Below are 13122 nucleotides of genomic sequence, written 5' to 3' on the forward strand. Positions count from 1 at the left end.
TATATTTGAGTATAATTTGTGTGGAATTTTAGCATGATAAATGTATTTATAAGAGATTTATGAGTACTTAACTGATTTTTGGAAGTGGACCTTATATGGGGGCTATGGTCAAATATGGACCGATATTCACAAAATCCAGTAGTATGATTTCTAAATATAAACTATGGATGTGTGTGAAATTTTGTTTTGATATTGATATTTTTTAGATATTTATGTAGGTTATTGTGTTTTTCGGAAGTGGTCCTTATATGGGAGCTATAACCAATTATCGGCCGATCTTCATAGAATTAGGTACAGCGATTTTGGTATATATGGGGATTATTCATGTCGAATTTCAACTTGATAGCGATATTTATAAGACATTTATGCTTATTTAAGAGATTTTCGGAAGTGTACTTTATATGGGGGCTATGGTCAAATATGGGGCGATCCACGAAAAATTTTGTAATATAATTTCTTTTACCACGAAACTTATTTTTGCTGAATTTCATGTGGATATTCCTATTTTGTAGGCATTTATAGACCATAGAACCATATTTCGGGAAGAAATTTGTATGGGGGCTAGGAGAAATCATGGACCGATTCTTATAATTTTCACCAGAGTTACTCCTTCTATCATAAAAGTAACGAGTGCAAAATTTTATGATATTAGCTGCAATATATTTACAAAAAATGTCCAAAAATATGTGAAAATTATCAATTTTTTTTTGAGGTTGTCCCACATTTTCATTCATAACTTTGGTTCCACTGTACCGATTTCGCTGATTTTCAATACCAAACTGCTTAGGACAATAATAAACATATTTCTTGCAACTCTACTAAGTTTGTTTGCGTATTTTGGACGTGAGCGTGTTTTACACAGACGGACAGACGGACAGACGGACAGACGGACAGACAGACGGACATGGCTCAATCGACTTAGAATTTCATAAGGATCAATAATATATATACTTTGTTGGGTCTCAGATGAATATTTCTCAATGTTACACACGGAATGACAAACTTATATATACCCTCATTCACCACTTATGGTGGTGGAGGGTATAAAAATTAATGCATCCACAACAAAGGTGAAGGGTATATAAGATTCGGCATAGCCGAATATAGCACTCTTACTTGTTATTTATTGTTTTGTTGAATTGTTATGTTTTTTGTTCTTTTTATTAATAAAACGTTATATAAGTACATTTATTTTCAATTTAAAATTAAAAAAAATTATTCGGTTAATCGAATAATTTTAAATTAACCGATTAAATCTAAACACCGATTAATTATTTGCCCGATTAACCGATTAAACCAGAAACTCGATTAAGTGAATACCCTATGAAGTATATTGTTTCCTAAAAGTATGCTATACTTACTTACATTTATATAATTTGAAATTTAACTAATTATAGCAAAACCAATGATGGATTTTATACAATATCAGGTATGAAAAATTTCGATTTTAAAATTTATACCTTCCAAAATAATACTTTTTTTTAGTTGGACTGCCTGACTTACTGGTTATTTGACTCGGAGTTTACATTTTTTTTGGAACTGAAAAATTGGTATAACCTTGAAATATAAAAATAAAATTTTTAAACACTGCCTTCATTATTTTAATACACAGAAAAAAGTTTCAACTTAAATATTATGATTTGATTTCATTGATTTCAATTCATAACATTTATAAATAATTTCTTACATATTAAGATTTTGTTCGTATTTTATGTTTTCAAATTATCTAGAAGGCTTGAAAAATATAATTTCATTTACATATAGGTATTTTTATGTTGTTGAAAAATGTTTGAAATTTTCCTTGGAAAACTTTTTATTTATTTTTATGATTTTCAGCTACAAAATGAGCCAATATGCGCGAAAATGATTAAATTTTTTAAGGGGATGATATGCTTAATGTTTATTTATATTTTATTGTGTTAAATGATACATATTTTTAATTTTCAGATATTGTTGATTCATCTTAAAATATTAGCCAATATATGGCTATTATGCAAATAGTTTTGAATTAATTCATTAGATAATGCAATTATAATGCAATTTATTATAAAATATTATTAAATTTATGCAAAAAAAAACAAAAATTTCCGTCATGAACAATTTTATAATATTTATGAACATGTTCATATTCTGAATGAAAAAAGTTTGGGAAAAAAAAGTCAAGTTCGATTAATAATATTTATTACAAAATTCATTCCAATTATGAATTTCTTTTTTCTGTGTACAATATTTTCTCCCAAATTGTCGGTATTTAAATATTATATGAAATATATATCAATTAAATTAAATATAATAAATTTGTTTCCGTTAAATTTTATGTGGATACCAATATGAAACTTATTTGTATTGAATTTTTTGTAGCTACCGAAATTTTTAAGAGATTTATGCTGGTTAAAGTGATTTTCGGAAGCGGGCCTTATGTGGGAGCAATGTCCAATTATGGATTGATCCAAAAATTTTAAATGTAATTTCCTTTTATATGAGACAAATTTCTAATTCGGAAGGACATTTGTATGGGGGCTATCTGAAAAAATTTAAATTTACCGATTTAATCGAAATATATTTAAAATCCCTACCTGTACTTTGCGCAAACGGTTTACATGGACAGCCAGCCAGGACGGACATTGTTCAATTGGGTAAAATTCACTGCTCACTATATACTAATTGGGCGCTTAATTTTCGCAGCCACTATAGACTACTACATACTAATTAAATTAAAAGAATTAAAGATAATAGCCATCACAGTAAAAGTAAAGTACATATATTGGAGTTTAGGTCTACGATAGACAAGTTAAAGTACACTTTTGACGTTAAAGTCGACTGTAAATATAAAACTAGCTGAAGCTGTTCTTCGCCAAGTAAAAAAGTTCAGTCGCAAAGTAACTCTGACATATTCATGCAATTACCTATATTAATCTTAAACCTCATATATTAGCAACAACTGTATAATTGCTGGAATTCAACTATTTGATCTGGCAGCTCTAAGTGATATTTATACGTTCTAATTTTTAAAACTTCTTCCAGTTGTACACAAATGAAATAATTCCTTTAACAAAATGTTATTTTTAATAATATTAATTGCGATAATGTTCATGGTATTAATACATGGTGCTTTTATAGTTTACAAATTGTCCAATCGGTATGTGATATAGAAAATCATCCAAATAACAACCCTGTCTTACAAACTACCAAAACACAAACAGTGGTGGAAATAATTCAACTCACCACTGCATGAAGAAAAAGGGGAAATACAAGTAATAACCGGCAAGTATGGCAACATTTATTGAAGCGCACAAATTCAAAAATGGGAGAAATGCAAAAGATCACAAAGTTGAGTTTTCAATTGATTTTATGACGGCAACAAGAGAACATCACGAAAGTGATAAGAGAAAAGCGCAGAGTTTTAATTTTGTAAAAAAAAGAGTTGCTAAAAATAAAAACAAATCCAAAGAAAATGTTGTAATTTTATAAAAACTAACAAAAGCGTGAAAATTTAAGCGCTAATACAAAAGAAATATATTAAAAGTAAATTAATTTAAATGTTGATTCAATTAAATTAAACGTGTGTGTATTCGTAAGCGTTTCTTTTGCGTATTGTGCTGAAAAATCGTGTGTGTGTGTGAGGATAAAAAAAACAACATAAAGAAACACAAAATAAAAAATTGCCAGCCAAAGAATTTGTTGAGCAAAACGGGAATTAAATGTAATAAAAGCAATAACAACTTGAAACAAATTTAAATAAAGAGAATAAAAGCAAAAAACAAAGTTATAAAAAACCACCATTTTTTCAACAGGAAAAAAACGGGAATATATAAAAATCTGGAAAAAAAACCTTAATTGAGCTTTTATTCGCTTTTGTAAAGGAACAATTTTTTTGTTAAATTTACAAACATTGATATTTAAATCAAAGTTTGGAAAAATTTTAACAATTAATAAAGAAAATTAAATAATCAATTTGTTTTTTGTAGAAAGCTTCTTTAAAACTAAATATTAAAGCGTGTTTACGTTCAAAAATAGTCTAAATTAAACAACTTGTGAGTTTCTTGTTAGTGACTTTGTGAAAACTTTGAATAAATAACAATGGCGGCTACTCAAACAGCTTTTCAAATTGCTCAAGATTCTGAAAAGGAAAATCCTCGCAACATGAAAACTATGGCTGGAGGAAAATCTCATATTTTACAGCCACTAGGTGCCACCTTAGGTGGCGGTGTTGGTGGTGGCGTCTCTTCGAAACAAGGACGCGCCAATTTTGCCGTACTTAATTCAAATGCCAATGCTCGTGTACACTTAACAGCCGGCAGTGGTGTTATCGCTGCCAACAACAATCACAATAACAAAGTGGTAAGTCTGTAGAAATAATTATCATCAACACTATTAACAAATTATACAAGATATTCTTACAAAAAGGTGGTTGGTATTTTTGTATCTACAAAAAAAATATATTGCGATCACATTTTGTTACTTTGCTTATTCTTTTATTTGCATGTTTCAAATGTGACGTCATTTTATGTTTTATCCTCTTGCACATTTTTATGTTATTTTTCTTTTATGATGTTTTTGTCATTTCTCTTTGTCTCTGTCTCTTTTTTTGCAATGAGCAAAGGGTGAAAATAAAGCTGCCATATTTTAATTGCTTATATTGTCGCTCTTTAGTTGGTTTTCTTTATATTTTTTTTGCAAGGATTTTTGGTAATATTTTAATTAAAATGTTTGAAACAAAGTCTAAAATTTGATTTAAATTAAAATTATTAATTTTTGCAATATTTGTTATTGTTTTAGCAAGTTTTTCATCATTTGCTCTTTATACAAGTTGCCATATTTTCGAAAAAGTAATTGCGCGCCTGCTCAATTTTTATATTTACCTTTTTTTTGTTTAGAGTTTTTTCAGTGATGCAAAATGAAGAAAATGAATGTAAAGTAGAAGGGAGATAATTGCGCATCTACTTTCATATATGCTAAAATTTTACAATTACTATTGGACAAATATGCTTAAAAATGCAATTAGTTCAAAATTAAAGTATTTAACATTCTAAGATTAATGGTGCAATAATTTGTCTTATTGTCAATTGGTCTAGAATCTAGTTATAATGTGGGTTGTAAACTCAGTTTTAGCATCTGCCGGAGTTCAAATTCCCTCCTTCCGACCTATGCTAAACTATTAAACATTTTCCAATGTCTCTTACACCACTATCCGGAGTTAAATACGCTTTCATCTGCAGACCGACGACTATTAATCAATATTTTTGATATTTTCATCACATCTGAATTACAGAAAAAATGTTTGAAAGTATATTTTTAGTTTAGCTTAAGTTCATTTATTATAATTACTTTGTAAAAATGTAAAGAATACCATTGAAAATTAATTTTTAGACAATTGGCAAATGGGAATGCATTTTCTAACCTGCCAAGGGCGTCATCAACAATATTTTGAAATAATGTTTTAAATCAAAAATGATATCACAATTTACAATTCGAATAATTATTTTAGGAGATATTTACAAATTTCACTTCTAAGGGCACTGCTACACGTTCAATATACATATCGCACTTGATCAACAAGAGGGTATTAACTCAAAATTTTGAAAATTTCACTTTTTTCAAGAAATCAACTAACAACATCAATATCTATCTACTGTAAAAATTTCAACGTATTCCGATTACTCTTTCATCTCGAAAACAACATTTGAGACCATTTTCGTGATAATGTAGTTGTATAAAAGTAGTCACTACATTGTAGTGACTACTTTTATACAACAAAAAGGTATTATTTTAAGTTAATACAAAAGTTGAAATAGAAACGCATCGTATATTTTCATAAAAAAGGTATTATTTTGAGTTGAGTCTTTATTCAAGTTAAAAATAATCAAATTGTTTTATTTAAATTTGGTTGTATTTTGAATTGATACTGTTTTGTTGATAAAATTAGTTTTACTTTGTGGTTTTAATTCGAAATGTGACTCTTTTTATAATAAAATTGCTCATATTTTTTCAGAAAAATGGTATTAACTCAAAAAATAGATTTTTTTTGCAATAATTGGAAAAATGTAAAGGAAAAACAATGTAATTATATTTTTAAATGGAATTTAAATAATATGATGTATTCAGATTTTCAAATTCTCTTAAAATGTAACCACAAACAGTTTTTATCCTCTACTGAAAATTTTAAAATTTTGAGTTAATACCCTCTTGTTGTTCAAGTGCGATATGTATATTGTGATATTTGGATCCCGATCCATTGGAATAAATATCACAATATATATTAAACGTGTAGCAGTACCCTAAGGATGTAAATGTAAAAAAGTCAATAGACGATTTCGGCCTTAAAATTATTAGTTTTACCGTTAAAAATGTTAGTACTGATTTAAATACGAAAACAAAAAATAAATGAGAAGTCAAATTGAAAGGATTTTTAAATATGAATTATAACGAACAAAAAAAGAGCTTCAGGAAATACATTAACTGCTATGTTTATAACACCTTAACAAGTTAAAATATTTGCGTACCTATTTCACTATAATGTTAAACATCAAACAAATCTGAGAATAGTTTTTTTTTTTATTATAATTTAAATATTAACTGAAATATTTAAGCTATAATAAATCATAAGTTTAACAAAATTTGTATTCAATTCGCCTGCAAATATTAATCGAAAGTTGCTTTTTTTGCATACAAACAATCTTTTTCTTTCTTCCAAAATATTCTTAAAATATTTAAAGGAAGTTATAAATCACAAAAATAAATGAATAGCATAATAACATAGGTAGTCATTATGTTTAATATTTACTTAAAGTAGGAATAATTTACATATTTTATTAGAACAATCGATAAGTAGAGTAAAAACTTACGATAACTTAAGTTTATTAGCGTCAAATTGATTTCAATTTATATAAAATGTGTTCTATTTAAATATTTATATATTAAATGATGTCATAATAAATATAAACAAATCATAAGCATGATTTTGTACATAGTTGCTGTTATTTCTCCAAAAAAAATCCAAACCAAGATAAGAATTAAACATTAAAAGCCTTACATTGAGTAAATATTAGACCCCATGCGGGTTTTAAATGTCGCGTGATTTGCTTGTGGTGTGGTGAAGTAACAATAATAATATTGAAAGTCACCAGTAATCTAAATTAATTGTAAATAACGAAATACTGAATACAATTAAAGGGGGCACATATTTGGATAAACAGAGAGAGAGAACTAATAAACAGGCTGAAAAGAAACATATCAATAAAGATGTCAACTTTTGCATACACATTTTGTTACAATTATGTTTTTTTAGATTTGTATGTTGTTTTTTTTTTTGTTTGAGTATTAATATTAAAGTATCTGTTGCTTTGTAAAGTGTAAATTTTGATGTAAAATAAAAATCTTAAAAATTAATTTGAAAATAGTGGTTGAATAATGGTAAATTTTTTATATGGCAGTTTTAGTTGTTCCAATAAGAATTTAAAACTAAAGAAGTCAAGTCCATGTAATTATCCGTTTCATCTAGATTTGTCTACAAATCTTGTTATTACAGCTAGAATACTAATGTACTTAAATTTTACATATAGGTACTTACTATTTTCCAAATAGGAAATTGAATTTTATTTAAACTGGAAACGAAATAAACTGAGCCACGCTATGGTGTGCCATCATCGAAAATCGAAGCCAATTGATCCTCACATTATTATTGAAAATTCTAAAAAAAAAACATCGATATAATTTTTAAGATAGGTATTTTTTAAGAACGTTTTTTAACCTCAAAACATAAGTAGTAAAACTTACAATAATCTTGTTTTGAATATATTTATCAAAATTTATAGGTATTTATTTTATTTAACTTATTTTTTAACAATTGTCCTATGTCCAGGAATAAAAAATAATGTTAATATGTACCATTATTTTGCTTCTAGTTGTACTTTAGTTTCTATAATTTTCACAACTAATTAACCCCATTTTAATGCTGTTATCAGCTTTTCAAACTTATAATTTACGCAAAAAGTTTTAATATTTCTTATTTTTTTTCTTCTTTTAATAAAGTAATATTCATTTACTTTCATCTTTATAAACATAATTCACCAAATTAAATATGTATTTTCCTTTGCATTTTTTCCATTTTTCCTTTTGACATCTTTTGTTTGTTTACATTTCATGCAATATTTCCCGCTCATTTTTTCATTTCAATGTTTTTCCTTTGTTTGCTTCTTTGCTGTCAGTTAGAATTCAAAACAAAAACATAATAAATTTTTCTATTTAGACGCTTAAACTAAAATGCACGACCAACGAAGACAGCAACATACATATACAGCTGCATAATACATAATAACAAATGCATACTATCATAGACATAAAATTGCTACTACAAAGTAACAACAAAGAGTACAAAAAGTACACACAAATATCAACTTACATTTTTACAAAACACAGACATCCAAACATATTACATATAACAACAAAAAGAAGTCATTCGTGTGTAACAGGATTTTTCCCATAAGTACAAGAAGACATACAATACAAATGATGATAATGTTACAAACATACATACATATATACTTACATAACTATGTAGTATATATTATTTACTACTAAACACTCTTCTAAACTCAAATGGGCTGATAACAAATACTATACTTTTTTTTCTATATAATAGCAACAAAATATGCACATGTACATAGTTATTGTACCATAAATATACCAATAAGCAGCAACACAATTCAAACAAATACAAAAAGAAACTAAAACTCTATGAAAAGCAACAAAAAATATGCAATCAACAACACAAGCCTAAAAAATAGTGCATAAGGAAAAATTGAAACGAAAATTGTCATATACACTAGGTATTTGAAATTCAAATAGAATACATAAACGTCTACAAATGATAGAATCAAACCAACATCACAACTAGGTATAATAAATGCTAGACATAGATAGAGACAGTGAAAGCAAAGGAAATGTGTGAGATAGGATATTTTTCATTGCAACGATTTGTGTAATATAGATATTTACATTTTAAATTTTTTTTTTATTATCAACAGATCAATAAATATTTTATACAGAAATCTATTTTCCATGGAAATTTTGTACAGTTTCTTGACATGTTTCGTTCTGCCCTTCTGTCGTATAACCTCCCGCAAACAGCTATCGTTAAAAATAAACATTGATTTCAAATATTTCTTCAAAATTGAGAATCTAGTAGAAGAGCAAGATAGAAATCCTTGCCAGGGGCTAGGATATTTTTGTTTAATATAATATTAATATTCGGAGGATACTGCAGGTTTCAAAAACTATGAGCGCAATTTAAAATCCTGTATACAAGTATTCCATTGAAACGATATTTATTCATAATGTACACTACATAGCTTTTTAAACATATGGTCAATTCACAAGGTCTCCTATCATGTCATATTGTCATAATGTCCAAATATTTCACGACTCGCAGGCTCGGTTTAAACGACTCTTAGGCGTTTAAAATCCTGTATACAAGTATTCCATTGAAACGATATTTATTCATAATGTACACTACATAGCTTTTTAAACGATTGGTCAATTCACAATGTCATGTCATATTGTCCTAATATTTCACGACTCGGAGGCTCGGCTTAACCGACTCTTAGGCGTTCGGCGCAGCTCTCTTCTGGTCAGTGTAGTATTATTTTAGGGCATTTTATGCTTGAAAGGCAATAAGAACATTTTTAAACCATTGTGAAATATTAGGATACATGAACAATATGACATGATATTTTTTATATAATGACAGGAAAATTTGCTCACGTTATTCCTATGGTAAATGTAAAAACCTTGTTGAAAATGGTAAGAGATTCGGGTCATGATTTCTCCTAGCCTCCATTTTTTCCCGAATTATGATTCTATGCTACATAAAAACCTATAGAATAGCAGTATCCATATAAAATGCAGTAAAAATATGTTTCGTGTAAAAAGAAAACTCATCTTTATTGTGGATCAGACCATATCTGACCCATGTAAGGTCCACTATAGTAAATCACTTAAATACACATAAATATCTATTTCACAGCTTTTATTATATGGACTATTGCTCTCAGAATCCTTTTAGTTTTGACTTCAAATAAAAACCCTTTATTACTTTTGCTCTCAGAACCCTTTTAGTTTTGACCTCAAATAAAAACCCTTTATTACTTTCTATAAGCTATACTAATTTTGCATCGATTTTTCAGTGCCCTCTACCAATTTACAATTCTTTCCAGTTTGTTGCTAGTACATAAAGTAAAAAGAAATAGTATTTATAAATTAAAGTTCAAAAGTTCCTAACATCTGTACAAAAGATTATAATGTGACAATAACATAAAGTGCAATTTGTTTGGTTTGTGTAATATTCTACTTGTTGTCTATGCTATTTTTACTTTTGCCGCTTTTACTTCACTCTTTCTGTTTGGTTTTTCATTGTTTAATCAAGATTATTATTGTTATTTTCTCCTTGCAGGCTTTTCGTGATGTTGGCAATGTTAAGGGCAACAATAACAACAACAACAACAAAGATGATACAACAGCATTGGCGGCAAAAAAATCAACAATTGTACCAGTGGAACAATTTAAAACATTTTCAGTTTATGAAGATTACAATGAAGTGGAAGAGGTTGTACAGCATCAACAACAGCAGTCAGTGGTGGTAATAACGAAACAAAATGAAACAACTGCAGCTACAGCAACTAGTCATGATGTTGTTGATAAAGAAAATGTTTATCATCAAAAACAACAGCAACATCGTTTCCAACAGCATATTTTAACAGACCGAAGGTAGTTTATAAGAAACATATTTATTATTTATCTTTTAAGATTTTATGAAATAATGAAATATTAATTGGATTTCTGTTTGTTTTGTTTTTATAATTTTATCAGTGAAATCCATAAATATGAAGAGAATGAATATATCTTGGATACCACCCCCATGTCGGTTTCTGATGTCTTATCGCCCATGTCTGTGGATCGTTCAGCATCGGCTTCGCATTTATTCGACGATAGCAATTCTAAATTGGAAATTGCTGATCAATCAGATGATAAAGATGCATTACCACGTAATGATCGTCAACGTTTCTTTGAAGTTGTGGAATACCAGCGTTCGATTCTAGAATATTTTCGCGAAAGTGAGGTAAGTTTGGTTTATGAAGAGAGTTTAAATAATAATTTTAACAAAATTAAAAAAAAACTAATATTTTGTTTTAACTCTTCGCAGTTACCACAATTCCCATACAGCATTATTATTTATTTATGAGTGTCTTTTTTGTTTTGCTGGAAACGATTTAAAATCAAAGTTGTAACAAGGCATAAAAAGCAATTTAAATTTTACTTAAATTCAATCAATTTAAAATTAAATTTTTCATAAGATTAAGATACATTTTTAACAAACTGTATATGTTTTTAACATTCATTTCATAAATTGTTTACATTTCTTAACAATTTCCAGAAAAAAAAACATATTTCATAAATTTCCTTCTATATATCCTTGTACAAATTTACAAAAAATGAGAATGGTTTCTGGTAATGTTGGCTGACTGGAGGCTGGCAGGCAGTATTTTTTATTTGTTTATATAGTAGAACGTTTTAAAGTTAGGTTTTTTCATTCATACGTTCGAAATGTGTACAAAAAAATTGCTTTAAGAGTTTGAGCATACACAGGTCTCTCTCTCTATTTGTTTATCATCATAAAACCTTAACAAAACAAAAGAAAATTTTAAGAAAAATAACAAAAACAAGCCAACAATACATATGTACAACAAGTATGAGTATTTTACCAACAAAATAAATAAAACAAAGAAGAAAAAAATAAACAAATCAACATTTGAATGTACGTGAAAAAAAGGTCTGTCTAACTAACTAACCTCTTAGACCAACTGACAGACCCAATGGTCTTTCAAATTAAAGAAAGATTTATTAAAACTCTGAAAATATAATCAAGGATAACATCAAATACATACAATACAAATTGTAGGTTTTATTTAAAATTTAATTTTATGATTAAGGTAAAATAAAAACAATTTCCAAAGAAAACAACACAAATAAAAGTTTTTCATAGGAATTTTAGGTGTATAAAAAGAGGGTTTGTTGTATTAAATCAAAAATTTAATTTTGTAATTACATATTAAACAAATAAATATTTATTTGATTGCATTTTTGTTAAACTAAAACAAATAACAGAATAATAATAAATTCAAAACAAAAATAAATAATTTATAAAATTTTGAGCTTTGTATATAGAATAATAATTTGTAATATTATTTTATTTCTTAACAAATTGCGGAAATTTTCATTTATAAAGTTATATTGGATTATTTATAAGGATTTGTAAGTTTTAGGATATTTAAATTCGAAATCCTTTGAATAAAATTTGATACAGTATCTTAAAGCAGTTCTCTTGCGTTATGTGTTAATGTAATCATTTACTACGCCTTTTCCTTTAAGGATATTTAGTCAATGACCTTTCAAATACACACATGCATGCATTTCATTTAGGTTCCTTTAATCCCAAGAACCTAGACAAAGTTACACAAAGAACACTACAAACATACATACATATTTAAATTTTGTAAAAGAAAATATTTGTATAGGAATATTTAAGAAAAAGAAACAGCAGGTATAAACAAGTCATTAGAATGTTTTTATAACAACTTGAGGGTAGAAGGAGTTTTTCTTTTTATCTACTTGTTTTTACTTTATTAAATTTTTTGTACTCTCTCTCGAGTTTGAGAGTAGAAGTTAAGAAAAACAATTTCAATTTCAACGGGTGCGTAAAACAGCATGATGCAATATAGCCAAAGGATAAAATGTTTATTAAAGGTTTTCTTAAAATATAATTTCCTAGAAAGGAAATAGTATTCATTCAAAGATACAAAATAGTTCAAAGTCCAAGAATTATAAAAATGAATTATTTTTGAGTATACTATTTGTATTTACTTTTAATTATTTCAATTGGAATTGCTTTTGCTTTCATTTAATTTGAAAACAATTATAATTTTAAAATGTTTTAAATAATATTGTCTTGTATGCTGAAAAGACAGCATTAGTTAAAGAGTAATGAAGTCAAATCTTAACAAAATGCCTATTTTTAAAGTGTTACTTTGCCAATAGGATCCGTTGCAAAAAATATTATTGTTCAAA

General features: G+C 27.3%; 1 protein-coding gene across 1 annotated transcript in view; it reads left to right on the top strand.

Annotated features, from left to right (window-relative positions):
- Positions 1–3964: 3964 nt before the first annotated feature.
- CycA (cyclin A) overlaps positions 3965–13122 on the top strand; it is a 31869-nt gene continuing 22711 nt past the window's right edge. The window contains exons 1-3 of the mRNA XM_065505567.1: positions 3965–4341; positions 10451–10764; positions 10867–11116. Coding sequence (XP_065361639.1) covers positions 4081–4341; positions 10451–10764; positions 10867–11116 — 825 coding nt within the window. The 5' untranslated portion in view covers positions 3965–4080. The remainder of the gene's footprint in view (positions 4342–10450; positions 10765–10866; positions 11117–13122) is intronic.

The sequence above is a fragment of the Calliphora vicina genome, chromosome 3 (genome assembly GCF_958450345.1).
Source record: "Calliphora vicina chromosome 3, idCalVici1.1, whole genome shotgun sequence".
NCBI classification, from domain to species: domain Eukaryota; kingdom Metazoa; phylum Arthropoda; class Insecta; order Diptera; family Calliphoridae; genus Calliphora; species Calliphora vicina.